Here is a 20115-nt window from a genome sequence, read left to right on the forward strand (position 1 = left end):
GAATACCAAAAATCTCCATTCTGGCAAGAGCTTAAACAACTCCCTGCCCTGGGTGAGCTCTGTGAGTTGTCAGTTTACAACCCTCTGGTCATTCTTTCCCTGGCCTCTGAAGTTTTATTCTATGCATGAGCAGCTGAGGATTTTGCCAAGAATGAAGAAGAACTTTAAAGCAGATTTCTAGAGCCCTTTTTTTCTGTAAATCTTTCCTCACCAGAACCCTGCCCCACATCTTCCAGCTGCCTCAAACTCCCTACCTTCCCATCTCTGTCTTCTCAACTCAGTGAGACCACTGTACTCTTTTTGTGATTCCCCTCCATGCACTCCCATTGGGGAAGTGTCCCCAGGCAGAAGACTGGGACAATGGTGGGATTTCCCCTCAAGTGTTTACCTTCTCTAAAACATCATGACCCTGTATTTCCTGTAAATTCAATATATAAAAATAGCTGCCTCATATACTTTGTCCAGTATTCTAGCCATTTATGGTGCAAAGGTAAGTCCAGATCCTTGTCACCACACCATGGCTAGAAGTAAAGTCTCAAATTTTCTTTTTATCTAATCTGCACATGTAGTATAGTATGAATACAAGTTCATTTAGATAATTCATATCTCCATCTTTATAACATTGTTCTTTAAGAACATGTATTCGAGGTCCTAAGGTAGGAGAGGGCATATCTTTTTCTCTTTGCCAATCCTTAAGTAGTGGGAATGGAGGTGGGTGCTGGGAATAGAGACTTGAGATGCTGATAGCCATCCGAACAACATGCTGCCTCTCTGTATTCCTACATTTGTACAGGAAATGGTAACTCTCTAGGAAACAAACAAATGAACCAAAAATGAAGGGTAGTACTGCAAGGGAAGAAAGGAGCTGGAATCTAGACTGAAAATTGTGCTGACCTGAACTGTTCTATTGCAAGCTGGGGGCTTACCAGGACTTTACTATTTTGAAACACATTTTAGACTCTCCTCAAGGGAAAAGATAAAATAAAGATTGCCAAACACAAGATATTACATCTTGCATGTAAGAGCTCCTAAGTTTCACATTTGATAAATTTGTGCTTGGTATTCAAGGGTTACCATTGCCAAAAAATAAACAGAAAGTCCCAATACTTTACTATAGGCATTGAAATAATAGTTATAGAATTATTGAGATTAAGTTATTCTTCCGTTCCTTCTCTAACCTTTTCTAGCCTTCAACATCTTTTGAAGTAAAAAGTAACACATAATTAGAAATAATCCTGGCTTAGGCACAATCTCAGAAGTAATGCCGAAAGCCTTACCTTACTTTCAAAGCCTTTTATCCAGCTGCAGTGTTACTTAGTGATTTAGAACAAAACCTTTACAATGAGGTAGACTTGAATCCTGGATGTGCCATTAGCATCTCCATAATCTTGGGGAAATTACTTAACTTCTCTAAGACTTAAGTATAAATGACCTAGTATATCGCTTGACACATAGTAGGCATTCTATACCAGTCAGAACAAGTAGAAATCACACAGCAGAGAGATTTTAAGATAAGGAATTGTTGAAGCTGGTAGTAGAGAACTAAAAGAGTCACACAGAGATAACACAGAGATAGTCAACAGCAGGATTTAGCTTCTACCCCTATAGCTGCAGGAGCAAAGGAAGAAGACTGGGGTTTTACAATTTAAAAGGTTTGAGGAGGTGTCCCATGAAGCTGAGATTCAGACTTCTGAGTAGAGGTCATGCTGCTGAGCTGGTGTTGGTACCCCCTGAGTATATGAACAGGCTGGGGCAGTGAATGAGTTCACCTTATTGTTTCCCTTCTCTTAGGGATTACTGTTCTATTTTTCTGAAGTCCTGTGTCTTAAAAACCACTGTTTCATATAATGTGTGTGGTTTTCTATTGTTTCAGGTGGTAAGTAATTCTGACCCTTGCTACTCCATCTTGGCCAAGAAGAATGTCTCTAATATTTTCTAAATAAATAAACTAGCCAGTTTAGTTGATTTTCATACCCTGTTCAGTTTTCCAGTGAATTTATAAAATCAGACAATTGTATAGCATAGCTTAGATGTAATGTCACTTAATAACATGTATCTCTCTAAAATCTAAGACCAAAAAGTTTTAAATCACCCTTAGCTCTCTCCTTCTTTCAAATTCAACCCATCAGTAACTCTAGAACTAAATCCCAAATCCCACGACTTCTTGCCGTCCCCATTGCAAGTCACATCATCACATGCTTGGAATATGGTTTCAACTTCCTGATTGATCTGCTTAAATGACTGGCTCATTCCCTAACTTCCTCATAGCTTTACTCAAATGTCATGTTTTTTGTTCCTATCAGCACGACCCCAGCAATATTCCTTCAGACCGCCAGCAGCAGTAGGTTCCAGTAGCTGCAACTGTTTTCAGTTCAGTTTTCCAACCCTCTCAGAACCAACCTCATTTCACCACATCAGAGAAGCCAGCCCCAGCCATCTGGAGTCTCCTCCTCAGAAATCTGGGTCCCAACCCCATGGGTCTCTCATGAAGGTGGCTATCAGCAGACAGGAAGTGAGTTAAAGGTGTCCTCTAGAGCCTTCCTGGAACATGGGAAAGGCAAATGGAATCATGCATGGGATTCTGGGACTGCCTGCACACGCAGAAGGGTTTGGCATTGATCTGTTGTACACATTAGGGCTCTGCATACAATTTATTTGGCAAAACTGTCAATTTAAAAAAGTGTTTGAAAACTGCCCATGACCAAAATTAGATCAATAAGTTTTGCAGGGTATGCAAAGAAGTGCTCATATCACAAAATAAGGAAGGTATAATTCTTTGCCATAAGGCTTAAATGAGTCTCTTTCTGTCAGCAAGAGTCATGTTTGCATCTGGTGCTGGACTGGATTCAGTATATTCATTTTATTAAATGTCAATCTCATCAACAATTCTGCTCAGAGCAGGTTTAGACTAGTGACTTTAGTTTTCCTTTCATTTTGTCTATAGGATTCCAAACGGTCTATAGCGATTGCTAAGAGCAAATCCACACCACACTCCAGAGGGCAGTCAGATCTGGGACAACCACAGACAAGACCAGGTCACCTCTGTTGTCAACGGCACCTCGGTTCCCCAGTCTCTTAAATGACAAATTCTATTTTATGAGCCTCAGAGCCCTGCTTAGTGCTGGAAGCATCTTTCCATGACTTCTCTACACTGTGTAAATGTGAAAATTTCCCAAATTCATAACATGTAACAATATTCTCCACTGATACTTAAACATACTTCTCATCTACAAATGCTAAGCTAAAACTTACTAGACCTTCCATTTCTCTTAGTCAGCTCCTCTGGTCTCAGACTCTTAGATTTTATTCCTTTTCTTTAGTACATTGAGCAAGAATTTTCTGACAAATCTGCCCCATACAGGTGATAGATTAGTCATGGTTTGGCTGTTTTGCTTCTTAAATCTTCAGCTCCAAAAGCTGAAGATTCCAAAAGGTAATCTTTTTAAAACATTGAGGGCATGAGAGTTTAGGTAGGGTAGGTTTCTCAGGCTTTACAAGTTCAGGTTAATGGTTTTAACTATGCATTTATTTATCTTATTTTTACATGGAAAGACTCTAAAAGAAACTCTAATAATTTCATCTTGATTTCTGGGAGAGGCATTCTGGCATCATGGTTAAAGAACATAGACTTGGAGCCACAGACACCTAGCTTTGAACTTTGACCATGGTATTGATGAGCTGAGGAACTTCAGGCAAAATATTTAACCTCCCTGAGTTTTAGTTTATACTTTTGTTAATACTTCACAGAAGAGAAAGAAGATGAGGTTTGCACAGAAAGTGCTAAACACGGTGTCTGGCAATTAATAACTACTGAAAAAACAGTCTGCTATTATTATTGTTATTCTATTTTCCATCTCAGATTATTGTCCACTGAATTATTCAAATGGAACATAATTTTCCCAAACATATTTACCAGATAGAAAATATTCAACATTTGTTAATTCCACTGTTTAAGTAAGACCTAAATATCCTCCTTTTCTGTAGTCAGTGGTTTTCTGATTTCTGTTCTAGTAATATTTTGGCCAAATCTGAATCAAAGAGTATGATTTTTTTTTTAAATCCATTTTTTTAAAAAACTTAAATATTTTTTTTTTAAGTTTTGATTTTTTAAAAACCTTTCCCAGCTTAGGAAGTACAGGTCAGATTATGCCTCTCAAGGAATAACTCCACATTCCCTAAATATCCTGAATAATGATCATTGACTTGAACTGAATTTGTGCAAACTGCTCTGAGGCTGCAGCACAGAAGGCTGCCCTCCCTAGGACAGAAGTAAAGGAGGACACAGGGTCTACCTGTTCTTCTCCCACCAAGACTGCTGTCCTCATCCTTGCTGCTCCTGCCACCCTATTGTTAATATTCTTTCCCCCTGAGCAAGAAAGTTTTTCACCAAGAAAGTGGTATTAGATCTTCCTTTTTCTAGGTGGAAACATTTGTGTTATAATCTGTTACAGACCTTCCTTGACTTATGATAGGGTTACATGCTGGTAAACTCATCAAAAGTCAAAAACATCATGTCAAAAATGCACTGAATACATCTACCTTACCAAACATCATAACTTAGCCTAGCCTACCTTAAATGTGCTCAGAACACTTACATTAGCTTATAGTTGGGCAAATTCATCTAACATAAAGCCCATTTTATAATAAAGTATGGAATATCTCGTGTAATTTATTGAATACTGTATTGAAAGTGAAAAACAGAATGGTTGTGTGGGTACAGAGGGTTGTAAATATATTGGTTGTTTCCCCTCTTGATCCCGTGGCTGACAGAGATGAGGCTCGCTGCCCTGCCTATCAACATGAGAGAGTATCAAAATGCATATCACTAGCCTGGGGAAAAGATCAAAATTCAAAATTTGAAGTACGGTTTCTACTGAATGTGTATCTCTTTCACACCACTGAAAGGTGAAAAATCATGAACCATCTGTATTTATATTGATAAATTCCCTGAGGTTAGCGTGCCTGATATGATACTTTCCAACAGATCCCTTTTCTTCCGAGTCAATCAAGGACAGTGAACACGACTTAGCTCTCCTTCCATCACCAGTTCTCACGCAATGCCTGGAATGTGCAATAAATCCTGAATTACAACATCACCTTAGAGCAGTGGTAGTCTTGACGGATTTGGTTTTGCATGGATTGCCCAACCATACCTGAGGGATATTCCATGTCCATTAGCCAGTGTGAGTGGCCTTCTATTTTAATGATTTTCAGTCAGGTGAAGGGATGAGAAGAAGGTGGGCTGTTAACCTCCCCTGAAAAATTATGCTTGCTTCAGTTGTATTTGTATGTGTGTGTGTGTGTGTGTGTGTGTGTGTGTGTGTGTGTGTGTTTGGAGTACCCTAAAGTCTGTAGACTTCATCAGATTGTTGACAAATAAAATCATATTAACATCCATATCCAAATGCCTGGGAGTCATCAGTGTGTCCTGTGTTCTGCTTGTACCTGATACCTATCGCTTCACCTCAAGGCTTCCTGCATGGGCTCCTACTGCCTGTGAGACTACCCCTTGCTAATGCAGACAAGGAACCCTCATACCAAAGACAGAAGCACTGTTCGTGAAGGTCCCATAGCCACTGACCCTTGAGGTGTCAGAGCGGTGCTGGATTCCTTTCCAATGGGGAGAAGGCTCTTTCCCATGTCTGTGCAGCAAGCTGTTACCTGGGCCCTGCCACAGAGCCACCCACCTTCACAACCTACCCGGCCCCAGGGGAACCACTCTTTCAGCCTCTGTCTGGACTCCTTCCTCTGTCCAGTCCAGGAAGCTCAGAGAATGTTTTTCTATGCCTTGCATTGTCTTCTGCATCATTTCAGTACACCCACAATAAGCAAGCACTTTTCTCACTTCTCCGGAGTGCCATCACGTATAGATCAATGCAGGCAAATAAGTAGTGACAGGCCACGAGTTCAAATGGTCAGACCCCACGTCCTCACCTGGACTTAGCTGTGGCATCCTGCCACACATTTTAAGACGAAGGGAAGCTTGTGTATTCCTTAGTTTGATGTAGTGTATTTGATTCATAACTATACACTGTGAACCTGTTTCTACCTAAATTCCCTTTATTATGACTGTGAGGTAAATAATTAGGAAACATGGATTCTTATTTCCAGTTCTTCCTGAAACCATTGGGGTGATAGTGACATGTATAATTTATCAATTTGGGCCTGTTTCTCTATCTACAAGATAAAGGATGAGTCCACATGGTTTCTAAAATCTCTCTCTGGCCTATTTTATTTGCTGCTAATAAAATAGAATATTTTCCTTCGTGTTGGTTTTCAATGATGGAGGTAGTGACTATCGTGTTTTCTGTAAAAATAGTTTGGTATTATATTAGATTATCAGTTATTTCTCTGGTTCCAAACCTGTTTATTACCCTTCCACATACAGCTGAGATATAACCTGTGAGTTACACTATGTCCCAACTAGTTTATTTAAAAATTAGTATTATTTTCACAATATAGTTCAGATCATGTTGAATTTAAAAGATTAACACATGTCCAATGAGAAAAAAAAATCAGCATGAAGTGTCTGCCCGAATATATTATAGCAGCCCTGATTTAAATAGGATGTATCCTCCTGGTTTCTCATAGCTGCCAATGCCAAGGTACTATTAGACACAGACATATTCGACAGGGCAAACAAAATTGTTGATGTTTGTGCAAAGGTTCTCTCATATTAGCAGTCATAATATTTTTATTTAAACAGCCTCGGCAGTTTGGATCACAGTTTGAGAGTGCCTAAGAGTTTGAGACTGAGTTTGTTTGTACTCTCTCATATGTTCAAGTGCAGACAACATTGTTCACAGCACTTTCCTAGAAGGCAAACAAAGGATAAGACATTTCAGTACTGTTGGTGAAATTGGCATTTAGAAAAATATAAACTACTATCCATCCATACATTCCTTAAAAATCTGGAAAAGAGATCTTTATAGACAACCATAAATCATAAGTATTGGCTGAGGATTTTGCCATATATACATATATGAGATTTGGCACTAATGAAACAGAATATTTTACTTGTGATAAAGTAACATTCTACTTAGAGTAAGAGTATATATATATGTATATACATGGCAAATCATATATATGTTACACATGACATATGGTATATAAATGTGTGTGTGTATATATATATATATTTGTATATTATATATATAAAAAAGCATATTTATAGGAATTTGAAATCTCCATTAAAACATTTTTAAATGCCTACACTGAGGCATTTTTGTAGAGTTTTACATACTCTATATTTTTCAAATAATAATTTACATCAATACAGTATTTCATGGTTTTCAGAACATTGATATGTACATGATGGTATTTAATTCTCTCCAAAAGAAAAAAAAAAAAAAAAGAAAACATTTTCTACATTTTGAAAGCTGAATCTTGGAAAGGATGAACGACTTTTCCAAAGTCACATAAGTACTGAAGGCAGATATGGAAATCCATGTCTTCGGATTCTGAATCTAGTATTTTTTCTAATGAGCTATAAAACCTATCTGTTTAGTGATTAATGTCATCAATAAAATCAATTATCCTTAGTCTTCCACTTCTTACTTTATAATGAAATGTACTCTTCATTGTTGAAAGAAAAATATTCTTATGTTAAGAAATGAGGATAGATTTTTTTTTTTAACTTCACACAATTCTTGCATATTCCCTTAGAAAGAACTATTTTATATTATGTCCAAAATTATTTTATTCATTTTGGTGGAGGTGGGGTTTGGGAAGAGAAGAATCATGGACGTATTTCCCTCCACTTTGTACAAGTGAGAAAGATGACCTGGGAAGCCGTCCTGAGAGGGAGCAGGATAGACTCAAAAAAGTATAGACTTTGGAATTAAGCCAACGTGGATTTTAATCCCACCACCACCACATTTTCCTGGCCAAATATCCTTAGGTAAGTCAGTGTCTGACTCTTAATTTTCTCACCTGTTAAATGGGCTAAATAATCTTATTTGACAGGACTATTATGAAAATTGGGTAAATAATACATGAAAACATGGCGACATCGTAGCCACATAAATGTTAGTTTTTATTTGTGTCAATTGATCCAGACATCAAACAGACAACACGTAAGCTTTGCTTCCCTAGTTTAAATTTCCTTTTCATGCTTTTGGTTGGTGTTGATCTGGAAAACGCTACGAAATTCATCCTGGTGTGGCGCAGAGGATCAGCAACAACTCTCAGTCCCTGTTGAAATCTTTCTTGCACAAATACATGCTTGTTTTCGCTTCCACGCCAATCAAAGAATTAGGCAAGACAATTTTTAAAATTCTCTCTAGTTTTTTATTTTCTCAATCCTTGCACATTTTATAATCTTTATGATCATACATTTATCTGCCAACATTCCCCCTCTCCCATTCTTATAAAGCAAGAGGAAAAGAAAAATTACATTCACTACCACTGTTTTAGAACAAACTATCTGAGTGATTTTACATATAGGTGTTGGAGTAGGTGAAAAAAATAATGAGAAACAGCTCACTCACCCCCACCATTTTCTTATCTACTAGCTCCCTCCTGATGGTGGTCTCTTTCCCAACCCAGTCCTGAACCTGAATCAAAGAGTCATCATCTAAGGTTACCGTACTCTGAAAAACAGGCAAGACCAAATTCAGCTCAGACTGTCATATTTGAACTCTAAAATTTTATCAGGTGCCAAATTCTTTTCAGCTGTTGTGATACTCTCAGGTAGCTTTAGAATGGTGTTTACAATTCCATTTATTTTAAGACTCTGTCAACAATAAATTTGTTGGCTGATTTTTCTGGGGATAGAAGAAGTTTTATAAGAGTGAAAACAAAATATCTTGAGTAAGTAAAGATTTTTTAAAATAGTTTATTGTATAGGCCAAGTATTATCTTTCTGCATAAAGAATCACAGGTAAGTTTCAACCTTAAAAATGCACATGAAGCTAATTCAAACCCCTACTGTAAGATCACATTTCCTCTTCTTACCTCAACAATATATTCCGTAACAGCTTATGGAAAAACTCGAACGAACTTTTTGGCCAACACAATAAAAATAATAATAATAATAATCACAACAACAGTAACTACCACTTATGTAGCCCTATTTATTGTGTGAGGCATTCTTCAAGAGTATTAATATATTAACCCATGTAATCCTCACAACAATTTTATGACATAAGTACTATAATAATCCCCTTCTGCAAATGAAAAGACTGAGTCAGCAAGAGTCTGTGACTTGCCCAAAGTCACATGGTTGATTGGTGGCAGAGGTGGGATTCACACTCAAGTAGTTCTGAGCCAGAGTCTGCATCTTGTTCCACAAAGTTTAGAGATATCTATGATTAAACTCTACTCTAGTGCAATACCATAGTATATAATCATCGGGAAACACACATCTCAGAGTTTACACATCTACCAAGTTGGGCCTTCTACAAAATTATTTACAGTCTGTCCCGTGACAGAGATAATGATGGTCACCAAATTTTCTTTCTGCTCTCCTATATTTTTCAGCCTTTTTATTCTAGTAGATTTTTAATTTACTATAGGCATCTTTATTAAACATTTTTGGTCAAAATTCTTCTTCCATTTGATATTATACAGGAATTTGAAGTCTCATATTATTTAAGAACTATCTGATAATGTGGTATTCAGTTCCTTTTGTCAGGACCTCACCCTCCATATTGTTTAACAATCCTCTATTGAGTGTATTCATTCAAATGATAAATATTTATCGAGCAAACATTATGTAACAAACAGTGGGTTCTGTAAAACAGAACAGACAAGAAATCCTTTCTTTGAAGATCTTACATTCTAGTTTGGGGGAACAGACAATAAACAAAAAAATATAAATAGTGTAATATAAATCGTGTATTCAATTTGGAGCCCATAAGATGAGTGAAACTGTGTGTGTCACTTCCAGGCTGAGGCAATAAAAAGCCCAGTGTGTCTTTCTCTATCTTGTTGACTGAGAACACAAACTTCAGATGGTCCAACTAAAAGATAGTTGAACCTCCTTTGGCTTGGGCCCTGGAGAAATTAAAAGGGGCAAGTACCATATGCCTCCATTTCTTGCCACCTTCTCCCCCCCACACAGAAACTTCCCCAACTCCACCACAACACTGAATATGTACTATGAGTTAGAACTCCAAATGTGTAAGCCACTGAGAACTTGTGGATAATTTGTTACTGTGATTGATATGACCTCACCTATACTGGCTAATACAAGTTTTATTCATTGTAATTCTATGTGTGGAAAACTGCTGCAAAATAGAAAGGTAGACGTTCTGTTTCTGAGAGAACAATCTAAAGAAATAATTCTCAAAATGTGTTCTGCTAAGCATCTGCATCAGAATTGTTAAAAATACAGTTTTCAGGTACTGGCCCCAGATATCAGAGCCTCTGGGATGAGACCTAGAAGTAGGTATTTTTTACAAACATCCTGAGAGATTTATGTGTGTATTAAAATTTGAGATCCTCAGACCTAAGCTTAAGCCCCAAATTAATCTAACACAGACTTTAGATATGTTTGCTATAACTGCTTACTTACTTGGGATGATTTCAAAATTAACACTCTTATGAAATTTATCTGAAAGAGTGTTGAAGGTCTCACCTTAGTTTTATGGCCACCTGGTGTGGTTTCCTCAAACTCTTCTCCCAGTTTAAAGGATTCTTCCAGATCTTTATTTCTTCCCTTACATTCTTACATGTTCACATGTTTGTTTTTTCTATTATGTATTTTTACTGTGGTAAAATACATATAACATAAAATTTACCATTCTAACCATTTTAAAGTGTACAATTAAATGACATTAAGTACATTCACGATGTTATACAACCATTACCACTATTAAAAATTCTATACATACTAATACTAATATTTATTTATCTGTCCCCTTATTGATGGGCATTTTGTTGTTTCCTTTTTTTTGGTATTACAAATAATGCTATAGTGAACATCATTGCACACACAACTTTGTGCAGTACATGTAGGAGTATATTCTATGGAAATAGTATTACATATACTTCAATACTTAAGTTAAATTTCTAAGAGAAGATACATTGGGGAGACACTGTAACATGGTTCATGGAATTCATATTGTGAAACATGATGGCAAGATGTGACAGGTTGGAAAATTGTTCCCAAAGATACTCACGTCCTAGTCCCTGGAACCGGTGAATGTTACTTTATATGCCGAAGGGGGTTTTGCAAATATGGCTAATTTAAGGATCTTGAAATAGGGAGATAACCTTGGATTATCCAGGTGGACCCTAAATATAGTCACAAATTTCTGTATAAGAAGAAATTTTCCTTGTAAGAAGAGGAAGAGGGATATTAAACTACAGAAGAGGAGAAAATGTGACAATAGGAGCAAAGACTGAAGTGTTGTGGCCACATGCCAAGGAATGCCAGCAGCCATCAGAAACTGGAACACAAGATCTATTCTGCAAATCCTCAGAAAATTTAGAGCAAATGTTTGCAAAATGATCATTTTTTTAAATAATTGTGACTTTTTGTTTAAAATCATTTATTGAAATCATTTGCCATTTAGTATATGGCACATGCACGTTTTATCTATGTAAATCCATGGTCAATATATGAGAGGAGGGGTTATGTCAATTTCAACCAGTTTTACACAGAACTGTATCTAGGTGCTAAATTAATATTTATTGTTTCTGTGTGAAAAACTGAAGGGAGGGGTTCACACAGAGCAAGTTCTCTGCTATCAAAGCTCCCATTTTTACTGGCTATGATATGCAAGTAAATATGGCTCACCCAGTTCTTTCATATAGTCTTCAAAATTTTCACAAGGAATGGGTTTCCATGTTCCCTGGAACTGACCAACCATTCTGCCTAAGTTGACTTTAAAGAAAAATAGCATCATATGAATGAGTATGTTCCCTGAAATAGTGTTGGAACCTGTTTTTAATACAATTCTGGTAGATAGTGCAGAAAAGTCAGGGAAAAAAATAAGACACCCTAATCCTTGTCATCTTCCCATCAAACCATCCAAAGTTGGAAAGCTGTCTCAAATGTAAGTAAGTCAGGATGAAAATGGAACATGGTACAGATTTCAGCAGGACTAGATATAACTTTTCCCTCTCTAATTTAGGATCAAACCTGGATGTTACAAATTCTCTCTAGTTCCTTCCCTAAGAACTGCTGCACACACAGAGCAATGTGTAAGGGATAAACCTAGGCAGCTGTGTTTATGCCATAGGACCCCTAAGCTCCAGCTCTTTCTCTCTCTTTCTCTGAGCAAGAATGATCTGGAAAAAAAGCCAATTTATCAGCTGTTTAGCGAGCTTATCATATTCTCAGTTTTGATACTTTGAACTAAAAACCAGAGAGACTTCATAGATGGCATTTGGCATTTGAACCAAAAAGCTAAGTTTAGTCAGGGCTAGAACAGTCATTTTAAGTCATGTACATATTGAGCAAGAGAATGAAGCAGAGAAAAAAGGAAGGAAATACAGCAACTATACTTCAATTAAAAATAAAAAATAAAATAAAAAGAAGCAAAGAGATTGTGTTATATACACAAACACACAAAGACTTGTTATTGATGCTTTTCCATATGCCAGCTCAATTTCGCATAAGCTTAGATAGTCGTCATTGCCATGGGAACACCAAATATCTTCTTAGTAAATCCCCCTTAATCTAGGCGAAATTCTGCTCCTTTCAACCTTGACTGTAACACTTTGATGTCCATGGATATCTGTAAGGAATCAGAACAAAGGAAATGAAATATAATAGTAAATACACCAACTAGAGAAGAGGAGTCTCTAAAGGATAACTTACAAGACAAGCACAGCCTTACACATACCATCAGCCCCAAGGACATCATTGTTAATTCTAGGCAGTGCTTGATGTCCATATTCTGACACAGAGTTATTAAGAAAAAGTGAAATTAATTAAAATCTTTTTAAGACAGGAAAGGAAATACAACGTTCTATAACAATTCCCATTAAAATGTTATATTTCCACTATCTAAATATCCGCAAAGACACTAATCCAGGCCAATGGTCTTACCAAAAAGTATTCAACAAACATTTATGGAACAACTAGGATTATACACCTAATATGAGGCTAAACAATTTTGCAGACACCGTTGATTTAATGTCCTAACTAGAATTGGAAAAGATACTATAGTTTGTTTCTGTTTTTCTTCCTTTCCTGTGTTAGGCAGTTCAACGTTATGATTTTTTTTTTTACATTAATGTGTACAATTTGTAAAGTTATGCCCACTCAATTGAATAGGCATGAGGCTGACTCCAGGAAATGACTCACCTATGAAGGTGCTAATGAGATTAAAATTAGGCACCAAAGATGTTAACATTCCTTGGATTTTTCAAGAAAATGTCCACTCTGTTGCCTCATATGTTGGATGCACATTGATCCCCTAACATAAGGAAAATCACCTATAGAAAATCATCTCCTCAAAGAAGTCACTTTGGGAGCTCAGCGTTTGTGTCCATTGCTGGCAGGTTAGGCATTCAAAGATGTCGATGGACCAGAGCCCAGGCACAGCCTCTAAATCTGCCCCCGTGGTCCCTCCGTTCCTGTGATCACTGTGTCAGTTCAAAGACCGGCCAATGTACACTGGCCTAGTCATGCGTCTGATTGGTTGTTCCTGCCTCTTCTCTGATGAAGGCTTTCTGGTGTCCATTAATATGTGTATTAAAGATCTTTACACATTATCCCCTTTCCTGTAAGTACATCCATATTCCTTTATGCCAAACTTCTTTGTCTCCAATTTTTTAGTCCTTTTCCTTCAAACCCCTGACCAGCCTATCAGACTGTATTCCCTCTACCCACGAGGATGTGTATATTCTCATCTCAGGCCACTGCTCCGTCCACACAAAATTAGTCACAGGAGCACCACTCTGAGCTTTGTCCATGGGGACGATTTTTCTCACCACTGGTTTTCAAGTACCCTCCCAACCTGAGTATAATCAAACCACTGCTCACTTTCAGCCTGCATCCACTCGCTGAGCTGAGCTATCCATAACAGATGTCCAGGCTTCTCCCACTGCTTCAGCTGGTCACACGAGACACCCCTCACCCCCCCCCCCCCCAGTTCTAGGAACGATCTGAGGGGGTGGGTGCTGGTACTCCTGTGGTGGGTGACATGGTCTGGGCTACCTGCTCATGCAGTTACCTCATGTCTTCTGGTCTTGCTTAGCCTCGAACCCAGTTGCACAATCTCTATCTCATGTTGGATTGCTGCTGGGTCTGCCTGAATTTATGACTCTGCGGGTCTGACAGAACCCAGATCATAATGGACAGTACCAGACCCATGGTTACTTGGTGTCCTATAATCAAGAATTCTGTCTCTACTCAGCCCCCTTAACACACCAGGAACTCTTTTTCAAAAAACATATAAATTTCCGTTGCAGATGACATGGCCTTGTTCCCAAATGCCAGAGGTCTGTGTTGGCTGCTCCCACCCAGGCTTCACCTATGTGCCACACTGGATCTTTTCCCGTCACTAACCCCTCCAACAGCATAGGGTTTGCCAGATCATCTGGCCCAAGCAGCAGGGTTGCTTGCATTGCAGCCCTGACTTCCTGTTCCAGGCCTCACTCAAAGCAGGGAGATTTACTTGTCACCCAGTATATGGGCTGGAACACATTCCTAGATGTAGGATATGTTGGCATCATAGGCCAAAGCATCCTACCAGGAATTCTTTTTCCTTCTTTCTGGTAGAAAGGTAAGATGCAGCAATTTGTCTTATGGAAGAGATGTCTTCACCTGCCCTTGACCCACCTGGATCACTAAACACTTTACAACAGTGGAGGTTCCCTCAGTTGTCACCAACTTTAACTCCCATACTTGGCAATCCCTGTGTCTTACCCACACCTCCAGTATGCTAGCCACTTCTTGCTCACCCTCCTAATCAACTCAAGGTTGCACAGGATGTCCAGACAGCCTGTATATTATCTGATTATATTATGACAGAGAGTAGGAGGTAATGTAGCCCCAGATGAACCTGTAAATGTATATTGCTATCAGTTCTATGTAATTGCAAACAGATTCTGATCTTTCCTGATTGGGACAGAAAAAAAATGCCAAATCCCTGTCTGCATGCCATGTACCTGAGGCCATATTAATCTGCTCTTGCAAAGGTAGCACATCTAGCACAGTAGCAACAATTGGGGCTATTATTTGAGCTTGCTGTGGCCTACAGTCATTCTCCAAGATTCATTTGGTTTGTACAGTGGTGAGACTGGTGAATTAAATGGAGCTGTGATATGGACCACTATCCCTTGCATTCTTAAGATCCTTTAGAGCAGCATTAATTTCTACCATTCCTCTTCATCACCACCTCCAACTGCAATATTTTTGGATTCACCATCTTAGCCAGGACTGACAAGGGGATGGGGATAGAAGGGATGGGAGAGTAGAGGTGCAGTTTCAAAAGATTCCACATCACCTTCTCACTATGATAGCTCATTTGGTTTGAATGAGAAGAATTCAAGATGCAGGCTACTCCAACAGCCACCTACATCAATCCCAATTCTACATTCAGGGACTAGGGAGGTGACCACTGGCTGGGTCCACAGACCTACTGGACCTACTGAGAGCCAGACTCTGACCAGGATATTGATTATTACTTGGCCCCGGTATGCCTCCTCTCTAATATGATGTTTTGGAACTCTGTGAATCAATGTTAATTCAGATCCAATACCCTCAAAATATTTGGATATTCCTCTTTCCCCAGTGTGTATTTTCTCAGCTGAATTACCATAGGTCTTTTTGAGGAAAATGGGGGAAATTAACATACTATATTTTTCCCATGATATTTCAAGATACTTCCTCCTATGGACTTGGCCACCTCTTCAGCCAATGGTTTCTGGGTCTGAAAACTGCCTGAGGTCTGAGATCTGGGCAAAGGATCATGAATTTCTATGGGGGTGACCACCCTCAGCCTACTGTTCATCTATTCTTGCCTTCTTTTGATTGTATGGATTAAGCAGTACCCCCATTGGTTATTCATCTATTTTGCCTTTAGGGGTGCCATGTTCTATTAATCATCTCTACAATGCCCTCCAAGTCAAGCCCCCTTAGCTGCAACGCCCTGGCTTTGGCAGTCAAGTGCTGCCACCCGGCCCCTATTTTGCTTCAGAGTCTCATCATCCCCATTTCCCCATTGCTATCAATGAGCCAAGGGATTGATTGACATAGATGTAATACAGATAAGATATAGATATAAATATTGGTTCTCTTTTTACAGAAAGATATTGTAACTATATTGATCCATCACAGAAGTACAGAGCTTATCATATTCCTGCAGAGAAAGAGAGAGGAGAACCCCACCATACAAGAGTTTCCAGTGTTTTGGAATATTGAACTTGAGTTATTTCAGCTAAGCAATTTGTTTTTGTTTTTTTTTAACATCTTTATTGGAGTATAATTACTTTACAATGGTGTGTTAGTTTCTGCTTTATAACAAAGTGAATCAGCTATACATATACATATATCCCCATATCTCCTCCCTCTTGCATCTCCCTCCCTCCCACCTTCCCTATCCCACCCCTCTAGGTGGTCACAAAGCACCGAGCTGATCTCCCTGTGCTATGCGGCTGCTTCCCACTAGCTATCTATTTTACATTTGGTAGTATATATAAGTCCATGCCACTCTCTCACTTCATCCCAGGTTGCCTTTCTCCCTCTCTGTGTCCTCAAGTCCATTCTCAATGTCTGTGTCCTTATTCCTGTCCTGCCCCTAGGTTCTTCATAGCCTTTTTTTTTTTTTAGATTTCATATATATGTGATTTGAATTGCATTGGAGCTGGACAACGCATAGTGCACACTCTGCAGAGACTGGCATGCTAGAAAAACTCAGGCTTCACTCATTTGCTATTCATTCAACAAACTTTTGAGTGCCTCCTAAATGAAAGACCCCTGTGCTAGGCACTGGGTGTATAATGGTGAATGAAAGAGATGTGCAAAATGTTTCCAGCATTATGAAAGAGAATCTGAAATTATGCTAAATTCCCCATTGTTTCCACATGGAGATCTCTCTGTATGGTAAAAGTGTGGAGAACCGTTTGCTATTTTAGAGCAGGGGTTGGCAAGCTATGACCTATGTACTAAATCCAGCCACCACCTATAGGTGAAGATTTATTGGAACACAGCCCTACTTATTATCTATGGCTGCTTTCAGGCTACAACAGCAGAGTGGGGTAGTTGTGACAGACACCAACCACATGGTTCGCAAAGCCTCAAATATTTACTGTCTGGACCTTTATAGAAAAATGTTTGCTAACCCCCATTTTAGTTTCAAGTGTGACTATTTAAAACTCAGGATCATAACAACTACTGTGTTTGTAGGCTTTCTTTGCTTGGGATACAAGAGTGGTGGATAACATTTTGCCTACCACAGCTTTTTCATCAAGAAAACACATTTTTATAACTATTTCACAGATAATGCCAACAGAAAATTTACTATAAAAAGCCAAGCTCATTTTACAAAAGTCATGTGAGACAGATAGTTATCAGTATATACAAATGAAATATTTTAAAAATTGCTTTGAATGCTACAAGGCAGAAGGACACAAGAGTTTAAAATTCATTGATTAGGCAAGAAACAGGATAAAAAAGCTGTCCTGCCGTCTGCCTCTTCATGAGTCTAAGCTCAAATGAGTAAGGGTTGTGTTAAATTCGAAAGCTTTCTGCAGAAATAACCCTGAGTATCCCACCCTTTTAGTGACCTTAGTGATGTTGAGCCTTCAGATTTTTCATGCACCTCTAATGGACTTAGATTAAAACTATATTGTAAGAAAAAAATCTTTAATAATTTTTTAAAGGAAGATGTATTGACAATAGGAAAAGTCTACTACAAACAGTTTAGGTGCTGTAGCAAACAGAAGGTAGTGATCTAAAGAGTTACATGGCTCTCTTCTTATATTAGTTGGGTTTTGCAGGGTGTTTATGGAACGCGGGAAGGCAGCCCTCTTTGGTCACCCCCTCAGTGTGTGCTGCTCAAGGACAACGGAAAAAGACTGGTGACTTGGCCATTTGGGAGACTCAGGGTGTTTCTACATTGCCCTTACTGTTCAAAAGAGTAGGTGGAGGTAAACAGCAGACAGAACTGAATGGAATAAGGCACACAGACACACAAGCAAGCAATAACATGGCACCCTTCTTCACACATTTGTTCAATATTTTTTAGTAGGGGTTAGGAAGTGTAGTAGTTGAATTATGACCCCCCCCCAAAAAAAGATGTGTCCAAGTCCTAACCCCCAGTACTTGTGAATGTGAACTTGTTTAAAAATAGGATCTTTGCAGATGTAATTAAACTAAGGATTTCAAGATGAGATCATCCTGGATTTACGGTGTGCCCTAAATCCAACGACACATGTCTTTATAAGAGAAGGAGAGACAGATCTGAGACCCAGAGACAGAGGAAAAGGTCATGTGAAGATCAAGTGAGGCAGAAATTGGAGGGTGGCCATGAGCCAAGTACTACCAGCAGCCACAGGAAGCTAGGAGAGAGGCAGGGCGTGGATTCTTCCTCAGAGCCTCCAGAAGGCTGTCAACACCTTAATTTCATGCTTCTGGACTTCAAAACTCTAAGAGAATAAATTTCTCTCATTTTAAGCTACCAGCTTGTGAGGATTTGTTATTGTAGCCCTAGGAAACTAGTAAAGGGAGAAACTAATTTTTAAAGATCTTGGACAGTTTATGTTTAAAATAAGGAGTTTATTTAATTATACAAAATGACATTTAAACTTATTGTTTTTATTTTACTGGATTTTGGTTTTGGTCAGTTAAAAGTTATCATCTTATTTACCAAGGATAGATGTAACTTTATATAGATAATAATAATAATATAGTAATTTTGATAATAGAATAAAAAGCTAAATATAAGTAGTAAATAATAGTACAATTATATAATAAAATTATATAAATTAAATTTTTTTCCTCAGTTCAAGTAAGAAAAACATTTTCCTTATTTCTCTAGTTTTTTCATCTTACCCTGCCGCCTCCCGCCAGTTTTCTCTTGAAATATTCAGAATCATACAACTTCTTTTGGGTGAACATTGAAGGATATAAGATTTAGACAATAAAATAAATTACTTGACACTAGAAAACAGTACTATGTTGTGCTTTATTCTGTTTCAGAATTTCAGCAGATTGCTAACTTTAGGCTGGTCTTGGAGTTGAGTGCTGTCCACTCCTGAGCAGTTATGTGATTTGGGCAAATCAAAATAATAGAGAGGCTTCCTGGGGGGATGAAGAAAGACAGCAAGGTCAGAGCCAGGCAGGCAGAAGGCCGATGATTCAGACCCTGCTGGGTTCCCAGGCTCTCCTGCCCATTTCTTCCCACAGTTGGAGCTGTTTGAAACCCATCTGCTGCCTTAGCATTGTCCTGAGGCCACAGTGACACATTCACCAGTAAAGTAGCATGAACCTCAGTGGTTCCCAAGGTTCACTTGCATTTGTAAAAATGCCGACTCATGTGTGCCACCCTAGATTTTCTCAATCCAAATTGCCAGGGATCAGACCTGACAATATGAATTTAGAATTTCTCCCAGGTGAATCTAGTCAAGCATATGGCTCAGAAATGAAGGGCAAATGTGCCAGACCAGTGGTTCTCGAAGTCTCGAAGTGTGGTCCCTGGATCAGTAACATCACCATCACTTGGGAACTTTTAGAAATGCAAATTCCTGGGCCCCACCCCAGGCTTGCTGAATCAGAAATGGGAAAGGGGCCTAGTCATGGATGTTTTAACAAGTCTTCCAGGTGATTCTTGTGAGTGCTCAAATTTGAGAACCATTGCCCACATTTAGACTCACTTCCAAAGAATAGAGTCTGGAAAGGGGAAAATAGTAATTTTAAAAACCTGGTGGGCATCACTTTAACCACGTAATCAAGTTTAACATCCTCTTTGTTAAATCTTGCTAATGTCATGTGCCCCCTGATACGATGAAGTTCTTTACCTCTGTGGTCTTCTTCCTAGAGACCCATAACCCAAATCTAATCATGAGGAAGTGTCAGACATGTGAAGAAAAACTGCGGGACATTCTACAAAATACTCTTCAAGACTGTCAAGGTCTTGAATAGCAAGGAAAAACTGAGAAACTGTCACAGATTGGAGGAAAATAAGGAGACATGACATGACAACTGAACACGATGCG

At 38.6% G+C, this 20115-nt stretch overlaps 1 protein-coding gene across 1 annotated transcript in view; it reads right to left on the reverse strand.

Annotated features, from left to right (window-relative positions):
* Positions 1-13404, reverse strand: part of LOC309646730 (fatty acid-binding protein 12-like) — a 45522-nt gene extending 32118 nt beyond the window's left edge. Inside the window, 6 exon segments of the mRNA XM_082433315.1 lie at positions 2401-6780; positions 6784-6813; positions 8490-8591; positions 10580-10660; positions 11154-11238; positions 11713-13404. Of these exon segments, the coding sequence (XP_082289441.1) occupies positions 6739-6780; positions 6784-6813; positions 8490-8591; positions 10580-10660; positions 11154-11238; positions 11713-11852 (480 nt within the window). The 5' untranslated portion in view covers positions 11853-13404 and the 3' untranslated portion in view covers positions 2401-6738.
* Positions 13405-20115: the final 6711 nt, after the last annotated feature.

Source organism: Balaenoptera physalus, assembly GCF_965194825.1.
Source record: "Balaenoptera physalus genome assembly, chromosome: 17".
Classification (NCBI taxonomy): domain Eukaryota; kingdom Metazoa; phylum Chordata; class Mammalia; order Artiodactyla; family Balaenopteridae; genus Balaenoptera; species Balaenoptera physalus.